The sequence below is a fragment of the Pristis pectinata genome, chromosome 1 (assembly GCF_009764475.1).
Source record: "Pristis pectinata isolate sPriPec2 chromosome 1, sPriPec2.1.pri, whole genome shotgun sequence".
NCBI lineage: Eukaryota > Metazoa > Chordata > Chondrichthyes > Rhinopristiformes > Pristidae > Pristis > Pristis pectinata.
Genome location: NC_067405.1, coordinates 93,152,933 through 93,174,605, shown reverse-complemented (window position 1 = coordinate 93,174,605; position 21,673 = coordinate 93,152,933). Strand labels below are relative to the sequence as shown.

At 38.0% G+C, this 21,673-nt stretch overlaps 1 protein-coding gene across 9 annotated transcripts in view; it reads left to right on the top strand.

Annotated features, from left to right (window-relative positions):
• pcnx1 (pecanex 1) overlaps positions 1-21,673 on the top strand; it is a 201,923-nt gene that overhangs the window by 76,141 nt on the left and 104,109 nt on the right. For 8 of the 9 annotated variants that reach the window (XM_052031302.1, XM_052031293.1, XM_052031347.1 and 5 more), the window contains 2 exons: positions 9,015-9,144; positions 14,888-15,072. The exons of the other annotated variant lie outside the window; for it this stretch is intronic. In XM_052031302.1, the coding sequence (XP_051887262.1) occupies positions 9,015-9,144; positions 14,888-15,072 (315 nt within the window). The remainder of the gene's footprint in view (positions 1-9,014; positions 9,145-14,887; positions 15,073-21,673) is intronic. 9 annotated transcript variants of the gene reach the window in all.

Here is a 21,673-nt window from a genome sequence, read left to right as displayed (position 1 = left end):
GCACTAATAATGAGTGTATTATAAATTTATTTTTACTCGCATCCTAGATATGTAATGCCAAATGAAACTTAACCAGCTTTTATCTTTTAACCCCTGTACCCAACCTAACTAGATGTACAGGAAAGTTGCATGATTGCCAACAAATATTACAACTAAGAATGATTTCTGGGAGTAGTTAATTGTTCCCCTGGCTTTTGTTTTGCTGCATGGCTACAGTTGCTTCCTGTGATATGTACGAGCAAGTGACTAAGCTTTGTTTTCTCTCAGGCATCAATGTTACCAAGTGCTCCTGTGAACAGACCTTGCATTCTGTTGAAGTTTTCAAGATTTCTTTAAATGGCACTTATTTTATTTAATAATTTGGAATGAGGAAAGCAAGGGAGGTAGAGCAATTGCAGCCAACTAGCATTGAAGTGCTGGTCAGCCGTTATCTATTAGAATGCTAGAACTGACCTGAGGGGCTGAATGACATCAACTCTTTATCTTAGATTGGGCCTTGAGCTTTCAACCAACAACTTAATGAATCAGGTTATCTTGTCATCTGCCATTTGAGAGACATGTTTTCCGGTTTGCTTCTTCTGTTAGAACAGTAACAAAATTGCAAAAGCATTTCATTGGCCATCAAGTGCTTTATAACCACCCAAAGTTGTGAAAAATGCTGTATAAATGTGTTTCTTTCTCCCGTTACTATAAGTAAGTGTAATCTTGGACAATATTTGTTGATTTTTTTTAATTAATAAGAACTCCAGTCCATTTTTTGACTTTAAAAGAAAGACATATTCTGTGGAACGTGCTCAAGTTCCTTTGTTGGCTGGCATAATAATTTTCCTGTTAATTGATAAGCAAAGTGCTTCTAAAGAAACTAAGGAAAACAAGCTCTTTATGGGAATGTCAATTAAATCTTTTTGAAAGTCAGTGGGATAGAATCCAGTTAAAAAGGCTACATGTAATTACATGCACAGCCTGTCTTTCAAAATGATCCACATGATGCTATATGAAATCTACTGCCTTTTAACCAAATTAGCACCTTGGACTTCCTGTTATGTTTCTGTAAGGATTCACACCCTGTGGAATCGGCTGAAATCAGCATGTCTGCTCCCTTAATGCAAAGCATTTCCTTTGAGAAATATCCTGTGATCATGGGACATTATGTTTTCATGCTATTTACCAGAAACAAGCAATGCATTGAACGTGAATTAAAAAGAAATCTTTATCTGCACAGTCTTGTCACTAACCCATTGCATTAGGGACATTACATGGAAGTTTAAAAGACACTCATCATTAAACATGTCAAAAAATGTGGCCTTAATATTTCCGGTAACCAGGTTGAAAGTCAAAATGTTTTCAGATTTAATCAGACCTTGCATATGAACTTATTAGGAGCTGGAGTAGGTCACTTGGCTCCTTGACCTGCTCCACAATTCAATAAGGTCATGACTCATCTGACTGTAACCTCAACTCCATGCTCTCCACTGCCTACCTTCAATGACATTTCACTCATTGCTTAACTCAGATCTGTCTACTTCTGCCTTAAAAATATTGAAAGGCTCCGTTCTTGGAGTAAGAGCGCTCCAAAGATTAGCACCACTCTGAGAGAAAATATTTTGCTCTTCTCTGGTCTTAAGCTCTGTATCCCAGGGTATAAAATATTCAGGTGAGATGGGGGTGGGTGGGGAAGTAAAAGAGAAAGTGGCACTGCATTGTTAGTCAATGACTACATGACTTCAGTATTGAGAGAGGATATCCTGGAAAGCTCCTCAAATGAGGCTATATGGGCAGAGATCAGGAACAAAATAGGTGTTGTCACTTTGCTGGGGTGTATTACAGATCTCCTGACAGTCAACAAGAGGTAGGAGAACAAATATGTAGGCAGCTATCAGAGAGATGCAATAAAAATAGGGTTATAGTATGAGGGGATTTTAATTTCCTGAATACTAACTGGGATTTCCTTAGCAAAAAATGCTCAGGAGGTGGAATTTTTGAGATGTTTTCAAGAGAGCTTTTGACACGGTATGTAGGTAGACTAACGAGGGAAGGAGCACAACTGGACCTTTAATCTTGGGGAATGAAGCTGGTCAGGTGGAGGGAGTGTCAGTAGGATAGCATTTTGGGAATCATGACCATAACCCTATATATTCCAGTTGTTTTAGAAAAAGTTGCAGATGGATCAGAAATAAACATGTTAAATTGGGGAAGGCCAATTTCATTTGAATAAGACAAGAGCCGGCTAAAGTTCACTGGGAGCATCTACTTGCAGACAAGTCTACATCTGCACAATGGGAAGCATTCAAAGGAGCAAAAGCAAGAATTCAGGGTAAAAGCCTGGGGCAACAAGTTCAGGTGACCCTGAATGTCAAAGTTTATTGAGACAGAGTGTTATGTACAAGGTTGTTTTAGTGATTGAATGCCTGTTACTAGTGGTGTTCCTCAGGGCCTAATGCTGGGACCTTTGCTCTTTGTAATATATGTAAATGATATGAATGTGGATGTTGGAGGCATGATCGTTAACTTTGCAAATGACATGAAGATTGGTGGAGTCCAGGATAGTGTGGAAGGTAGTCTTAGGCTACAGAGTAATCTCGATGTGTTGGTGAAATGGGCTGATAAATGATGGATGGAGTTCAATCCATATAAATGTGAGTTGATGCATTTTTGGATTACTAATGAGGTTAGGACATATACCATGAATGGTAGGGACCTGGGAATATTGAGGAACAGAGGGACCTTAGTGTACAAGTCCAGAAATCCTTGAAGGTGGCAGCACAAGTAGAAAATGTGGTTAGGAAGGCATATGGGATACTGACATTCATTAGTTGGGGAATTGAATACAAAACAGGGAGGTTTTGCTCTAACTTCATAAAACTTTGGTTAGGCTTCAACTGGAGTGCTGCATCCAGTTCTGGATGCCGCACCAAAGGAAGGATATAATAACACTAGAGAGGGTCTAGAGGAGATTCATTAGGATGTTGCCTGGGCTGGAATGTTTCAGTTATGAGGAGAGGTGGGTCTGTTCTCACACTGAAGTGGAGGAGGTTGGGGGGGGGGGGGGGGGCGGGGGGACATGATTAAACTGTATAGAAGTATCAGGAGTATAGATACGGTAGACTGCAGGAAACTTTTCCTCCTATCTGATGTAGATAAAATGAGAAGACATAGATTTGAGGTAAGGGATTTAGAGGAGATATGAGGGGGACCATTTTCATCCAGAGAATAGTGGGTACCTGGAATGCTCTGTCTGAGGGAGTGAATGAAGTGGGGATGCTGACAGCATTTAAGTAGTTTCTATAGAATCACTTAGGCATAGAAGAGTTGGGAGATGGGATTAGAATGGATGGGTGCCCATTAGTTGATGTGGTGGGATGAATGGACTGTTTCCATGCTGTATATCTCTGACTCCATGACTTCAATGAAGTCACCTCCCGCTATTGTAAACTCTAGCGAATACATACTAGCCTATCTAACCTTTTGCTCGTGAGACAATCTGCCCATTCCAGCTTTGAGTCTAGTAACCTGCTATGAACGACCTATAACCTTCCAAAGTGATTGCACACCCTTTGCTAAGAAAGGGCATCAGTACGGCACACAGTATTCCCAGATAGGTCTCAGCAATGCACTAAGTAAGCTCACAAACTTTGAATATAATTCCTCCAGCAATAAACAATAACGTCTGTTAACTTTCCAACTTGTGCTTGCACACCATTCTTTTGTGAATCATGCAGTAGGGCACCCAAATCCCTCTGCATTTCGGCTTTGTAATTTCTCATCATTTAAGTAATATTTTTCACTTTTTCCCCTCATTTTCTCATTTCCCACATTATACTCCAGTTGCCAGATCTTTCTCTGCTTCCTTAAGTAGGCTACAAAGAGAGATTGGTTATATTTATTTTAAGGATTCGAGTTTGCATGTATTTAATGCAGCTTGACACAGTGTCAGTGCATCCAAAATAAAAACTGAATTGAGAAAGTGAGCTGTGTAGAATAAGTGAACTGAAATGTTGCCATAGGTTGGGAACAGTATTGTTTAGAGATACAGCTATGTATATTAAATGAACCCTCCTAATTTTCCCTTCCCAGGGGTATAAATAAAATTCCTACAATATTAACATATTCACTTGATTCTTTCTTAAGTCTGCTTTAGTCCTAGAGATCAAATGCAGTGTTCTGTTGTTTACTGAAGACAGGAGATGGGTCTGTGATGTCAGAGGAATAATTCCCTAAAATCGTTATTCCAGTCAGGTGTTCTATATCTTAACATACTTCTGGATACTAAACAAAATCAAATATCCATCCATTTAAGATAAGATATCTTTATTAGTCACATGTACTGGGGACAGCCCGCAAGTGTCGCCATGCTTCCAGTGCCAACGTAGCATGCCCACAACTTCCTAACCTGTGTGTCTTTGGAATGTGGGAGGAAACTGGAGCACCCGGAGGAAACCAATTTGACGCTGAGTCTATTGCTTTCTTGGTACCAATACACTAAACAGTATAAAGATTTTTTATTAACTTTCTTAAAATTGTTTATGATTTTAAGCTTCTGTGTGATAACTCATAAATTTCTTTCACCTCATGAAAAGAGCTCCCAATGTTTTTCTTTCTTCTTGAAATGGAAGGCTCTCAATCCTATGGTGATCTTATGAATCTCTGCTCTATAACCTCATCATACCCCAAGCAGGGCAGAAAATTCTCGTTGTCGCCTAATCCACTGCTTGTACAAGTTGAAGATGAAGGGTTTCAACCCGAAACGTCAACTGTCCATTTCCCTCCACAGAAGCTGCCTGACCCATTGAGTTCCCCCAGCAGTTTGTTTATTGCTCTAGATTCCATCATCTGCAGTCTCTTGTGTCTCCAATTTGTACAAGTTTAGTTTTTTGCTTTTGTATCCTATTTATAAAACCTTGAATCTCATGTACTTTGAACAGTTGGGGAAATAAAACTGAGCCACATCACCTGACATGAACGAACCGAATTAAAATCAATGAAAGACTTAAAATAATCAAATCTATAAAAACGTTTAAGTAATCCCAGTTAAGTGGAAATAAATGTCAGCTCCATAATTCTTACCTCAGTGCTTTGTAGATGTCCCTTTCCTGTTTCAGGAGCACTATTATTTCAGCAGCAAGTCTTAATTTGGTGCAAATTCAATGAAAACCCAGCGTAACTGGTGGAGGATTGGAGCAAGTTTGCACTCTGCAGCTGCCCTCTAGAGGGAAGTTGCATAATTGCTGGCAAAGAGTGGCCTGCGCATCAGGTACTTCCAGCATTGGAGCAGGCTTCCTGAACTTAGTGGCATTTACATGGGAAAAATTACCACCAGTTTGATATGGAAGTGCTGGAGGCAAATTTTGATCTCATACTTGGAAAGTTCATAAATACACTCTGGTATTTTCTTTGTAAATTGCTCCATAATGTACTCAAATAATTCTATTAAACTGCTCTTAACCTTGTAAGAATGTCTTTAATGAATCCATGAGACCATCCTTGCAACATTTCTCGTTGAGTATTGATCCCACCACTCCCCCCTCCCCCCCGTGTTGTGGCCTTAGAAAGCTTAATAAGTGAAAAGTGAGGCTATAATCATCACAGGTATATGTAATACAGAAAAAATTACCTGGACTTGTCATTGAGCTTTAATTAATCTATTGATTTCTCTTTTTCAGATATTTTTTATTTTAACGACACAACTTATGCAAGATAGCTGCTTTTGCATATTGAAATCGTAGATGGGAATGTGGAGTTGAGGTTGTAATCAGATCGGCCATAATCATATTTAATAGTGGAGCAGATGTGAGGGGCCAGGTGGCCATCTCCTGCACCTATGTGCTCCTATGCATGTACTTGTGTAGATACACTCTGTTTCTAAACAGTCACCAAAGTTTTGTTAGTTCAGCTTGCTCTGTTTGGTTATGTACCTTTGAGTATGATTTGGTGTTTTTTTTTATCCTGTCCGTATTTTCCAAATTACTTTGTTGAATTCCAACTGCCTTAAAATGGGCTCGGGTCTCAGCTCAGGTTAAAATGCAAAATATCTGAAAATGGTATCTATTTTGGCTTAAACCCGCACACTGGTGGTTTTAACAGAGGTTATAATCAATTTGCTTGTGGGATGGCCATTTAACTATTATAACAAGACTTCCCACCATCATTTTTAACGTTCATTCTGGTTTTAGTTTATCTGGACCAGGTGTACAAATCATCCTGAAATTCAGCAGCTGCTAGAAAGCTGAATTCATGAGGTCCGTACCTATGCAGCCTGCATGTGAGTCAGGAGGAGCAGAAGTACTTTCCTCCAGCATCTGCAAGATTCATGTTTGACATTTCCCCATCTATTACTTTGTATTTTGAATATCTCTTGAGCATCACCACCCCTTCACAAAGATTTCTCTGACTTCCATAGTACATTTACTTGCTCTCTTTAGCTTCAACATTGTTGAATGCTTCCTGCTTTGAAGACCCCCAATCTGATTATCAGGCTGCCTGTGGATAAGAAACTGGTGGTGGGGGGGTGGTAATTTCAAGACATCTGGCGTTTTCCAGGTTTTTTAACCTCAGAATAACTTGGACTTTCCCTCCTCTTTACTCTCTCCTTCTCACCCTCACTAGGTGGGTCTTCACTCCTGGTGTTCTTGAGAACATCTTCAGTAACCCTTATATTTATGTAACTTTCTGCCAGCAAGCACAGGAAGTAAACGAGACCTTTCTGAAAAGATTTGCCTCTATCCTGTGTGTTCACTGGAATACATATCGTCCTTTTGGGGCTTGAGCGACAGTGTTCCAACCTTTATTTAGTAATATGTTGACTGGAATTGTATGTAGTACTTTGAAGTGCAGTATAACAAAGATTTGATACAGGTCTAACTTGCATGCTCATGAATTCTATTGCTCTTGAAAAAAAACGTTTGGTTTGCATTTTTCTGTGGCCTTGCTAATATGTGGCACAACTTGTAGTGTTTGCATTATGTGTACTTAAAGATACCTTCACTCTTCTTTCCTACCTAGACTTGCAATTTCTAAGTGTTTTTTTTCTTCTGTTCTTCCTATCAACATGTACCATCTAGCATTTATCTATATTGAACTTCATTTGCCCATTCTGCAAGTTTATTCATACCCTCGTCAGTAATGCCTTCCCTCCCAATTTTGTAGATTGCAAATTTAGAAACTATTTTTGATTCCAGAGTTTAAATCATTAATATAAATTGTGAATGATAGTGATCCCAGCACTAATGCTTGTGGACTATCACTTTTTTTGACTATTCACAGCTACTTTTCCTCTGCTTTGTTACCTGAAGCCAGCTGACAATCCATTTTGCCTTGGCAAAGCATTCTCAGACTTCAGTCACTAATTTATTATGGACTACCTTATGGAAGCCCTTTTTAAAATCTAGACGTTAAATTTGTTTCTTTACCATTGTTTCCTCTCCACGTTATCTCAAAAAATCTGGGCAAGTTTGATCAGGCAAGATTTCCCTTCTCAAATCCTTGCTACTAGTTGTGCTTTTGGTCTCGAGATGTTCTTCTATTCTCTACTTTAGCTGGGATTCCATTATTTTTTTCTGCCACTGATAGCTGACTGGTGCATGTTCTGTCCCTCTTAAATTTGTGTTATGATATATATCCATCTATTCTCTGGAGCTACACCTATAGCTAATAAATTATTAAGCATTTGTGGTAATACCTCTGTTATCTCTTCAGTAGATTATTTTAAAATGTGTAATGTAATCTATCTGAACCAGGTATTATATCCCGTTTTGAGTTTGATTTGTTTATTTAATACATCTGTCTTTTCTGTTTTAAATGAATTAATTTCATTACTCACCCCATAATCCAATGTTATGTCCACCTGTTCTATTTCTGATTTACTATTTCTGCCATTTCCTTATTACCTATCCTATTTTTCTGTCTGCTCCTTGATTCCCCTTTTCCTAAAAATGTAAGTTTTGAGGAGAAGAGTTTGGCTGGAGACAGGAGGAAACTCTAGTCCTTAGTCCTGAGCATCTGAAAGTTCAGTTCCTAGTAGATCATGGATCCCAGAGTATTTGGGTAGTTTTCCTATGATGGATTTTAATGAAGATAAACCTGTGCAAAAAGTAATACAAAAATATATGGTCAATGTTCTGTATAGTCTGTAACGTGTGACTTTTGGTAATTTTTCCACCCAATTCTCTTTATTATCTGAGTGTAGACTGTGAAAATCTAGTTCTGAAGCCTGTGGCGATGTATATGAGAAAGGTTAACATGAGACTTTTTATATGACTTGCCCTCTCTCCATCTGAATGTGTGATTGCAGCACCTCCACAGAGTGGTGTTGCTGAGAGATGAATCATTTGACAGAAAGTGGGTGTTAGTCCTCATTTCACTTCTCTACAGAAATGATTGAAATTAATTTGTAAGTCATTACGCATACTTTAAAAGTCATTACTTGAAGTTGCTCTAAAGATCTTTTGTAATAGCTGTAATAGTTGTATTAATAATTGGATTGGTTGCAGTTAAAATTCCCTGTTGTTCCATTTGTATGTCCTTCATAAATTGTGCAGAAAACTATCAAATGTGCAGTGGCTATGAATCCAATTCTCATTAATTGTGCATTGCACCAATGAATCTTCTATTTGAATTTTTTATAACTTTTTAAAACAGCTGGAGTTAATTTTCTTAGTTTCAGGTGTGTAGTCATTGATGTACATAAAATACATATATTTGCATATATATAAAATATCAGCATTACTGTTAAAGTTTAAAAGCAACCTGTTGATGACTTAAGTTTATATTTTATACTAGTTTGTAGTTTTGATATTGACCTAGAGTTACTCAGGTGGATAGGGTGTTGAGGTTTTCTGATATGTGACAGAATCTGTTGATTTTCAGTGAACTAAGCATTGCTGTTTTGGTACAGAATTGCCACTTTATGGGTGGCCTGTATAAATAGCCATTTAACATGAACAGAATAGAATTGCTCATCCTGTTTTTTGACTGAGTTGTTAATGCTTGTGTTGCTTACACCTATCTTGCTGTGCCAGCCCAAGCCACTGATGAGATGGTTACTTTTCGTCGTGAACGCAGCACGTTCAGGCGCCAAGCCGTACGGCGGCGGCATAATGCGGGCAGTAACCCCACCCCTCCAGCCTCACTTATTGGATCACCTCTCAGGTATGACCTAAAATGACCATGCGAAGTGCATGTCTCAAATATCAGTTGCATTTCACTACTTACTCAGCTATTTTTAACCTAAAGCATGTTCTGTGTCTTCAGCTGCTGCTGCATGACTTCATAAGCATGTTGGCTTAATGGAAGTGCATGTTTGTCTGCTGCTTTGTGCATAATGTTTTGATGTTGCAAATCTTGGACTACAGTTAAGCTTCTCCATTTAAAAAATGCCACCAAATCACTAGCTAGTGTTTGTTGCGACTCTAGTTTAAGGAATAAAGAAAACACACGTAGGTCTTAAACGACTAGTTAGATGATATCAATGTTATTTTGTAATTCATGGTTGACAAAATTTGCAAATTATTATTGTTTTTACCTTCCCATCTTCAGGAATGTCTTTATATTCCACATGAAAATAATTTCCCAGCCCTGAACACGCATGATAAATTCTGTCAACACAAGCTTCTAATTAATACTTACTTTTGATCAAGTTAGAATCCTGACTCCACATATTTAAAATGTTGTTGTCAAAGTGATGTTGCTTCCCCTCTGTTTATGTATGCATTTTCCACTGTTTGGAGGTTATGAATTGGAACAGGAGCATGGCTGGGACTCAGCCCAAGATGGATTAGAAGGGACGACAGCAGTGTGTATTGAAAATTGGTTAAGCAAACTGAAACCGAGAGTAGTAGTGATCAGCTTGTTTATCAGACTAGAGGGGAGTGTACAGCAGTGTTCTCCTGGAGCTTAGGATCACTGCTTTTTCTTAATATCTATTATGACTTGGATTTGAATGTACAGGTTACAGACACTGGATTTTCAGGTGATACAAAATTTGGAGGTGTGGTGAACTTTCAGGAGGGATAGTCATGGACATCAAGAAAATGTAGACATACTGATGCAATGGGCAGAGATGTCACAGATGAAATTTAATGCTGAGAAATTTAAGGGGTATTATTTGGATCCTTAAAGGACGCAATTCTAAAAGGGATACAAGCACAAAAAGATATTGAGCTATCCGTGCATAGTTCATTGAAAGCGGCAGGACAGGTTGAGAAAAAGATTAAAAAAGCATACAAATAGAGGCACGGAGTACAAGAGTATATGAGCAAGCAAGTCTTGATGAATTTTTATAAAATGCTAATTTGGCCACAACTAGAGTATTGTGTCCAGTTTTGGGTGACAGCTTCAGTAAAGATGTAAAGGTTTTAGAGGTATATAGAATAGATTATAGTAAGGTATTAAATTGGGAGGACAGGTTGGAGAAAATGGGATTGTTCTCCCTTGAACAGAGGAGGTTGTGAGGGGATCTGATATAAATATCTAAATCATGAAAGCTGTAGATAGAGAGAAACTGTGCTCATTGGCAGAAGAGTTAAGAACCTGGGGATGCAGAATGAAAATAATTGTCAAAAGAACCAAAATTACAATGAGAAGGAATTATTTTTACATAAATGATCAGGCCCTGGAGTGTGCTGCCAGAAGCCGGAGTGGAGGTAGATTGAATTTGAAGCATTTAAAAGGGAGCTGAAAAGGAATCCCATAGGAAAGAATTTGCATGGTCTTGGGAAAGGGCAGGAAAGTGGGAAAACAGGATTGATTTTGCAAAGAGCTGGCACAGATATGGTTTTCAAAATGGCATCCTTCCTTGTTATATTCATTGTAAAAGGACAAGTTGGGTGGAACAGTTCACTTTGTCAATGGCAGCAGCATAAAGTTGACATAATTAGGTGCGTTTCCAGTAATATTTAATTACCTTAAGCCCATTATGCCTTTGGCATCTAAGGCAGCAGTAAAGCTGTTCTTATCCGTAGGTGTTCAGTCTGTAGCTGTTTCTGGCAAGTTTTTCAGTAGTTTTCCAGCTTTGCCCCAGGTTTTTCAGTTCCACATCCATAGCTTTTTGCGATACTATTTTTGCTTGCCTCCAGGTATATTTTTATTCTGACCCTCAAGATCTTTAATCTGCAGAGGCTCATCACTGCTATGACCTGAACTAGCTTTCCAGTTTCATACATTGTCAGTTTGTTCCAAAAAACCAATTTTGTTTTGTATCTTGGTGTGAAGCACTTCATTCTTCACGCCAGTAGCTTCATTTTGGCTTTCACAACTGACAGTCATATGAGTCATTGATTCCTGAAGGCCAACACACACAGTAGTAGTTCCCCCCCCCCCCCCCCCCCCCCGCCTCCGCCCCCATTGCTGTTTCAGTAACATTCCTGGATTTTTTTTATGGGGCAAGGTTGCTATCTCTGTGCCTAATCCCCAACCTGAGGCATTAGGGTGACTGTTTTGTCTGGTCCCTGCTCCTAACTCCAATCTGGCAGTGAAAAAAAAATCAATCATAATGTGTGTGATGGTCTTCAGGAGTCGATGACTGAATCTACCAGAAACAAACGCCTCTGTTGGAATGGACTCAGGGATCATGAGAACACTCAAGCTGTTCAGCCAGGCCAAGGCAGGTTTTTCAGGATCAGCAATATTCAAATATTAGCATTTTGCTCAAGGGTCTATCAAGGGCTTCTAAGAATTGCAACTTGTGCATGATATTGCTGTGGTCAGCAAGTGGGTCTTGATATTATTTTCTAGATATTGATCCATGGGAAAAGTTAATACCTAATGAATAGGTTTTTACATTTCATAAAAAGAAACTCTAATTATTAATTATGTAACCAGGTAGAGGGCAATTCGTAGCATATCAACACAACTTTTGAACATTTGACTCATTGCAACTCCACCAGCTTTTGTTAATCCAGTTAGTTCCACTCCCTGCGTCTTGTCATCCTGCAATGTTTTCTTTCCCCCTTCATATACCTAATGTTTCTATTTTGAAAGCTGTGATTGAGTCTGCTTCTGTCACCCTTTGAGGCAGTGAATTCTTGATCATACTGCGTATTATGAGAAAATGTTTTTTCTTGTGCCATTCCTAATTCTTTTGACAATCACCTTTACTCTGTGACCCCTGGTTCCTGACCTTACTGCCAGTGGAAAGTTTATTTCTATTTTCTTTGCCCAGCTGATGATAAATATTTTTGTCAAATTGCCTCTCAATCTTGCCTGCTTTATGGAGAGTAAACCAATTTTGTGTGTGCATCCATGTAATGGTCCCTCATCCCTCTACCATTTTGTGCACCTTGTCTAAGGTCTTCATATCCTTTCTAAAGTTTGAACACCAGATCAGGACACTATCTTTCAGCTGCAGTTGAACAAACATGTAAAAAGAGGCTCAACAAAATTTCCTTGCTTTTGTGCTGTGTCACAAGTTACAAAGCGCAGCATCTTGTAAGACTTAGAAAGCTGTTTCTTCAATCTGTTCTGTCACGTTTGAAGACGTCCATACATATGCCTCCAGGTCTGTTTGTACCTGCACTGCCTCTGGAATTGTATCCTTATTATAGCCTTTCCTTGTTCCTATCAAGACGTATCACTCTGTTAAGTCCTGAATGCAAATGTCCACCCATTCCATGAGCCTGCCTATGCCCTTCTTGTAGGTGATAAATAGAAGAAACCAGAGCAGAATTTTGGTTTGACTTCTGTTAATAAATCTGTAGACTATGGTGAGAACCTGGTTAATTTCTCCTTCTCACTCCACCTTCATTGATATTCCCAGTTTCTGGTACTTCTCCCATTGAAACCCATGCAGGCTGTTTAACTTTCAAAAAAGTCACAGCCAAGTAAAAACAGAATGCTGCATTGAGCAGACCAAGCAATATCTCTGGAGACCATGCATGATGTTATTCCTCACCAGATGTTGGAGATTAACTATTTTTAAGCAAGCACATAAAGCAAGAGGAAAACGGGGAAAAAGAACAATGAAAATACTTGTGATAGGAAGTTGTAGCTAAGGAATCTTGTTTTCTCTTGTCAAGTGCAATGTTCATCATCCAACAGTCTGTTGTTGGAGACGGTAAGATCATGGTAACCTTTCCCCACCTCACCTGTTGTATAACAAGCATATAATTCCTCTCCATTACAATTGCTCTTAACTTTTCATTTCATACACTGTTTTCCTCCTTATGGAAGAGGACCCTTTAGAGTTGTCACAGTTGGCATCTAAAACTTGATCAAGTGAGAAGCTGAAACACTTGGAATACAGAACTTTTATCCTTTTTGTTCCCTCTCTTCAACTGATCCAGTTAATATTGGGAACAAGCTATTGCATCATGATGTAGCACAATGTAACATGCTTGTCACCTGTGGCCACTTCTTTTCTAACCTATACACATTAGATCTCAAGTATATCAAAATAGGAAGCCAATTGTATCAATTGTTGTGGGGGACACAGCAATTACAATCTTGTATCTGGATGAAATAATGACCTCATTTTTAACATTTTTGCATTCATTTTTTATCAGTTAACTCCCAGGTGTGCTTTAATCTATATTGACAGAAGATGCATTAGTATCAACTAATTGTTGAATTACAGATTGTCAAGAATGTTCGTTTTGAGTTTTATTTTAATATTTAATAGCTGTTGCAAGGAAGTCCTCTACAACAAATACAACTTTTAAGTAATGGTAAAGACATATATAATAGTTTCTCAAATTAATAATTTTAAAACTACCAAGATATTTAACCTGGATAATTATATAAGATGATAGAGCAAAAGTCCATAATTTAAAAACCTCGAGTGAAATCTGAAATTAGGTTGGATATATACCATAGATAGATTAGGTGATTTTAGTTTAATTAAATATTTTTTACATATGATAACTAGATGACTGTGAGTAGGGATCCTAACAGCTCAAACTTGCTTTGAAGCAAAGCATCGGTTTTCTTTAAATTAACTTTAAATTTGCGAAAGGATTGTGATACAAGGATCAGATGGGTTAAAATGGAAGAGGCCTAAATGTTCAGCTTTCCCAGGTTAACTGAAAATTTTGTGCAATAATTGTGAATCAAGAAAGGTGTTTCTTTAAAATCAACTAGCTTATTTTATTTCAGTAAGTGAGGCAGTGCCATTATAGTTTTGGAAGATGAGTCTTGCATGATTCTTTACCTGGAATTCCACACTATGTCCATTCTAATAATGAAACAACAAGAAGCCCAAATATTGCATTTCCTTGGGTATATGATCAGCTATTAAGAAATCCAGTCAGATTTAAGCTTAATTGTTCCCCCCATTATTTATTTTGCAGTTTATAAAATTTAGAGTTAAAAATACAAATTTGGATTTTGCATATGTTAAACATTTCATACATTGATATACTGTAATTAGGATTCAAAATTAATAAGCTAGTATATCTGTCAATCTATTAATATAGAGCCAAGGTCTTCAGACTGGTCTCTCTCATTACAGGACATCTCCCACTTCAACTGTGCAATATCCATTTTTGTACATGGAATTTGTGTTGAGTTGTTACATACAATATATAATACCCTGTACCTGCAGTGAAAATAACTACGTTTATAAGGTGAAGTGCAGGATTACATGTATTTATTACTTTTTGAGGAAGTGATTTAGGATTGGACACAAGATAATTTAGCAGAGGTTGGCCCATTGCCTAAAAGCCATTTGCTGCATTAAACATTCTCTTTTCTGTTTTCTTATTGATACTATTCTCTGCTTCATTTGATGGGTTGTATTCTGTGGGTTTGCAAACCTAAAACTGCATGAATTTCCAGGCTTCTACTGTTGGTATGCTTTTGTGTTCCAGTGTTAATCAGTGCATGGTCAACTCTGTTAGGTCAATGTTTCCTCCAGTTGTCTTTTGATGTGATGTCTTCGTATTCACTCTTTTTACTGTAGCCTTCAAGATAGTCAGCAGGGTCAGTCATCTACTTCCCAGATCAAAATACAGTCCTGTCCCCCATCACAAGCTGCTGTACTTAGCGCTAGCGCCTCTCTACTGGTCAGAAATGGAAGTGTCCACTTGGAAGCATCACATGACAGTGCCTCTGCTGTTGGTGGCTGCAGTTTACAGGATGAGTTTGGTAGGCAGCTAAGCAGACTACTGGAGTTAAATCATTATTATTATTAAATCTTGTTATAAGCAATCTGTAAAGAGAGAGTACTCCTTTTTGGGGAATGACATTGGCTAACTGAAAATTAAAACCTGCAACATATCCAAACCTCAAAACCACTCAGAAGAAGCAATCAGTGATAATGTTGAATATGGCATCTGCTTAAATGGTTAAGTGTGTTTACTGCAATAATTTTTCAGTATGCAAAATTCAGCTCAAATGTTTTAAGGATATACTGTCTCTTTAAGTTGCTGATTTAAGCTGTTTCATGCTTTTTTTTAAAAAAAAAGGAAAGTGGAACTTTGAATATTTCAATAGCACAAATGTTTGATTGATGATTAAGTACAATGTTCTCCAGATGTGGTAAATGTTTATTTTCATTTGCATGACTCGCTCCTGGATTTTTATGAGATCATTTACTTTGGATATCTGTTACATTTTCTTCATGGAGTACAAACTGAATGACGCAATTCAGCAGGACTTAACATACATGAAGGAAGAAAAATGCTTCAGCAATATCTCAAAGAAAATGTCCTAATGCTGGAATGGTTGGAAATTCAGCAGTGAGATTAAGGATTAAATAGTGATTTGGATCATCTTTTATCCTAGAATTACAGAAATTATATTTGTTTTTCTGTGTTTGAGTTAATTGGCAACTTGCATACAAGGCATAAATATGGTTGAAGAGTTGTTAAACTAGCAATAACAAAAGGAAATCCCCATATTTCTTTATGCTGTGGAATGATGCATTTAAAATTGAACAGGATCTTCGTAATTTCAGACCAATACTAGTTGAATTTCAGGGCTCAAAATATTTTTCTACTATTCAGGCCAATATTTATTCCTCAATGACCACAGGAAAAAAAAGTAGGGTTATCTTGTTAAGATAATGTAGTTTGTGGGTCTTGTTTTAAATTAGGATGCAGCATTTCCTACATTACAAAGTGTGTTCAGACATTCCTGGAACGTGCTACATAAGTACACGTTTTTTTTTAAACTATGGCCTAAATTTACAAGAGTGATCACTGATATGTAGCCTTGTGTTACTGCTTGCCCTATCATGAATTACGGAATTTGTTGGATGCTCCAATCTTGGATTGAAATGCACTGACTTGCTGTTGGACAGTGAGTTTGGTGCTTATGTGGCTGGGTGAAATGATGTTATTGGGGTGCGTAACTGACTGGAGAAATGAGCCATTTATTGGTAATCCTGGCCGGAGAATATCCTTTTCAAGAGTCAAGTCTCATCAACTTTGACCACAGAGTATACTGGTGTTTCATTGCCTCATGATAGGCCATTGACTCCAAGGCTGTTACAATGTTGGATGATCCAGCTAACCACCAGAAGGGATGAAAGCAAATCCTATTTAGGGTGAGTGGAAGAGTGTATTGATAATGGGAGTGAGAGTTGGCAAAGTCAATTGAACAAATATTGTAGAATTATTTAGTTCAATGGGGTGCAACTCAGGAAGATTATAAGGTATCTTACAGAGAGAAGGGTAAGTGGTGAGGTACTTTTACAGTCCCGTACTGAGGCACAAATTACATCAGGTAATAAAAAAGGAAATATAAGATAGGGATAATAATAGAAATGAATTATTATTGGGAGAGAAAATTACACGCCTCCAGACCATGGTGGAAGCCTTCCCTGTGACATGAGATGAAGAAAGCTCCAGGTCAGCCATAGAGTTGTACAGTGTGGACACGAGTCTGTGCTGACCATTGAGCACCCATAATGTTGCAGGGAATAGAAATTTTAAGGATAGTAATCTAAAATTGATAAAGACAATTCCAGCAACACGTCTCGTGTGACTAAAACGTCTCACTGATAAAGTTGATTTGGGGAGCAGAGGAGTCCCCGGTTCTGATGAAGGGTCTTCAACTAAAACATTAAGTCTGTTTCTCTTCCCACAGATGCAGCTGATCTGCTGAGTATCTTCAGCATTCTTTGTCTTTGTTTTGTGGTCAGATTTATTTGAAATAAATCATACACAACAACTTTTAGTATTATTTTCTATGTTCGGGTGATGAAGGGAAAGATATGCCCATTAATTTTTGAAGTGATATTTTAGTTGAGACTAATCTGTGGTCTCTAATCATGATATAATCTCCCAGATCACCATCCTTAGCAAGTTTGGTGACATAATTCATAAAAATTGTGATTTAGTGAGTTTACCTTTCCATTGCAAACCTGCTCAGAATTTTACATTTTCCAAAGTGAGCAGAGTGGCATTCTGGCCTATTTAAAAGTTGAAGTACTGACACACCAAAAGGCTGTAGAACTTTTTTAAATGAATGGAGGCGTAGCTTCAATTATTGTTTTTCATTTAAATTGTACTTTTGTGACATTTGAGATTTTTATTTGTTGGTTTGCTTAAGTTATTTTTAGATTTGGTCTTCTCTTAATCCCTGTATTTTAGGAGTAATAATTTAAGAACAGAGTTACTGACAGTGTTGTGAATTTTGAGGGCTAAAAATGTGAAAGTTAACATTGATCTTCAATTTATTGAATAATTTCTAGTTTTGATTTGAATTAGAATGAAGGTGTCAAATCTTTAGGGAAAGTAAGTATTTTTAAAGTGACATGCGGATGTCTTTCTCATTAAATGTGCAATATTTTAGTGGTTATATGGTACATTCATTTATTCATAACTGAGGCAGTGATGATTGATTGACAACTTACCTATTGAATGCTAGCCTTTCATGATTTTAGTAAGGTTACCTGAAACTTGTAAATGACCCCATATGGCATGGCATGGCATTATTTAAAATACAAATATGTGAGAAGGGACCAGGAGTCAGCCATTTGGTCCTTAGAGTCTGCACTGCCATTTAATAAGACTGCTGATATGGTTATTACCTCAAGTCCACATTCCTTTCTACCTATGGGAATCTTTCTCCCCATTGTTGATCTAGGATCTAACCATCTCTGCCTTTAAAAAAAAATTAAAATGTCTGTTTCCAATGCCTTTGAGGAAGAGGGTTCCAAAGATTTGTTACTCTTGGAGCGAAAATGTTTTATCTCATCTGTCTTGTGTGTGACTGCTTATCTTTAAATAGTGACCCTGAGTTACAGATTCTCTCATGCTGAAACATTCGACATTCACCCCCTTTCAAGATCTCTCAGGATCTTGCATGTTTCAATCAATCTGCTTTCAATCTTTTAATCCTGAGTGGATACGAGCCTCGCCTGTTCAACCTTTCCTCATTGTCAGCCTACCCATTCCAGGCATTCGCTTAAGAATTTTTTTCTGAACTGTTTTCAGTACGTTAACTTCTTAAAATAATGATAAACCCACTCATGCCTATATAACTGAAGCACAGCCTCCCTACTTATGCATTCAATTCCCCTTACAATAAACAATAGCATGCTTGTAGCTTTCCAGTCCCCTGCAGTACCTGCATACTTGCTTTTGAATATCATGCACGGGGCCACCAACAACTTTTTCATCTCGGGGCTCTGCAATCTCTCAACATTTAGATAATGCACTTTCTTATTCTCTGCCAAAGTGGACAATTTCACTTTTTCCCTACATTGTGCTCCATTTGCCAGATCTTTGCCCACTCAGCTAATCTATCCACGTCCCTTTGTAGCCACCTTATGTCATCTTCACGCCTTGCTTTCCATCCTATCAATGTGTGGGAGCATGTTTGGCAACCAATCCCAATCCCATTGTGGAAAGCAGATGTTCAAAGTCCCTAGTTTAATCTTAATCATAAAAATACATATTTAAGAACTGGCAATTTAATTTTAATCTTGAATCAACAAATTATTTCTCTGTCAGGCCACCACCATTTTTCTGCCTTGAAATGAGCTATTAAGATTTGAAAATAAGATTTTCATTTCTATTAATTTTGATGATGTGGTAATTACTCTATAACCCAAGTGGATCAGATTCAATTCCCTGGCACTTGGCATAGGCCACATTTATTTATATTAAAAAAAATGGAAATCCTACAGATAAAATTGATGCATTTATTGAAATCATCGAATACAATTTGTATCTTTTTGTGAACACAGGGTCCTGTGCCTCACCTGTACTTGAAGCCTGGCTATTAATAAATTGGTTTTATTCTAATGAATCTTGGGATGAGGTTTGGATTAATGGGCTCATGCATATTTCAAGACCCTTTCACAAAACTTGTTGTACAAACTCTGACTAGTTTTTTTTCAGTTCTACAATGGCTTTAATAGCAGTCTTTGAAAGAAATGGAGGCTGCTGGAAAAAAAAAGCTGGTGGGGAAGTTGATATTTTTCGAACTTTTCCAACTGTACTGTGTGTGGGCTGCTGCTGGCTCAATGCTTCTGCAAGTTATGGAGCTCTGGAACTATTCTGGTAAACCTTAATGTCCTTCCAAAAGCGTTCTGACTAGAACAGGGCACTCTGCCTGGGGCCTAAGCAGAGCTTTGTGAAAGTCCATCTCAACTTCTTTTCTTTTGTATTCATTATACTTGCTTATGAAGCCCAAGGTCCCATCTGATGTGCTCACTACTCTTTTAGTTCTTGTTAACTATACTAATCACTGTACATGGACATCCAGGTCCCTTTGTTCTGGCACATTCTTTAGTACTGTGTCAGTCTCTACATTGGCTCTCCCCATCCCTTCTCCAAAGTGCATCACCTTGCACTTCTCTGCATTAAATTTCACCTGTCACTTGTCTGCCTGTTCTGTTTACTTGCTAGCCTATCCCCTTGAGCAGAATGTTGATATTGTTTTCACTGTTGGCTGATTTTTGGTATAATTAACAAGTTGTGGGATGTTGCACTGTGGTCCAGTATCCAGGTCACCTACAATGTCAAGAAAAGTTGTGTTCTGGCACTGACATTTGGGGAACATCCTCCACTTCTGTAGAACAATCATTTACTATGAGTTGCTAGCTTTTTCCCCAAGCTGACATTGACCCTTCTATCCCATGGAATTTTTGTGTTACTTTGTCAATTGTTTTCTTAAAATCCATATAGACAGCCTTCAATTTCTTCCTTTTCTCAACTTTTGTTACTTTACCAAATCGATTAGTTCGGTCAAACATGATCTGTCTTTTACAATCGGTGCTAGCTCTCCTTAATTAACTCAATTTCTCCAAGTCTTTTTTAAACCTGATTATTGTTTCTAAAAATATTATCCACCACTAATGTTAAACTGTCTGGCCTATAGATATTATAAGTGTCCTTGCAGAAGGTCTCCAATTTGTGTGTGTTTAAAAATAATCTGGTTCCAGAAGCCATTCTATAAGGTAAAGTTTACGTAAATTGGATTTCACTGGAGCTGTTTACACATTTATGTTTTATTGTACACCTTGAAGGTTGTAGGTTCCTTGCCTATCTGTACACTGTAATGAATACACTATATTCTGCAAGAAAGCGTAAAGAAAAATCATGGATTAAATAAACTCTGAAGTAAAAATAGAAATGCGTGAATTAATTATAAAGTTATTTTAACATCTTACATACCTTAATTCCAAGTATTGGAAGGTACTAGTCTGATGCTGGCTAATTAATCAGATGACAAGGATGAGGTTGGGAATAGTTGTGCTGGTGCCACTGTAGTTGAAGATGCTCATGGTCATTCAACCTTCACTGTGAACTTGTCCAGGGAATACTGCCCAGCAGCCTTTAATTTTCATTGTACCAAGACAGACCATCTAGGATGATACAGCTGACCTTTGTGAACCTGGTAGTGTTGAGGTCCATCTTCTCAAGGCATTGCAGTCCTATGTTGGAATGCCTGAGTTCTTTGGCCAAGTCTTTCACAGTGAGCATTTTTGGTGGTTCCATGTGGGTTAAACATCTGCTGGGGTCTCACCAGCTCTTGACAGCTCTCTCCTGCAACATTTTGACCTCCCAACTTCCATCTCAGGCTTGAGTTAATGACCCAGCTTGACAATTTTATTGGCCATAGTTTCCTTGAAGCCCTTGAAACTGTGTGAACTGAGAGCACACTATATTCCAAACCCCATTCATATTTGTCAGCTTGTCCACTGCTTGGAACCACAGTGTTATTGATGATCTCATAGATACTGCACCCCCTCAAAAATTCCTTCAAAGTATTCCCATTCTCCCCTTCTGTAGCCTGGATCACATGAACAAACATCCTGCTCAGATAACATGCATCGAAGGTTACAGCACCCCTTGATCCATCTGTTGCAACAATGAGGTTATGTTTGGTGGCATGTACATAACAATGTCTGATAATCTCCTAAATATTCAGGCAGCCCAGCAGCATTGTCAACAATCATAGAGACTTTGAAGGGCTTTTCTTTGGCTTGGCAATACTCTGTCAAATGAGAGATTAGGTTAGTGCCAAAACCAGGCCTCAAATATGACAGTAGTAACCCAGGCTCTCTGGTTAGACATCCATATACTGGGGAGAGAGCACTTGGTAATCCCTTTTAGTGGCTGAGGGGTTTCAACACAACACACTAAAAGGTATTTCAACTTGTAGGCCCCAGCTACATTGTCCCTTGGCAACACGGAAGGATGATCCTTGGCCACATTAAATCCAGCCATTCATTCATTTTCTTTTACATTGTAGGTATGATGTGGCATTTTCTTCCAAAATAAATTTGTTT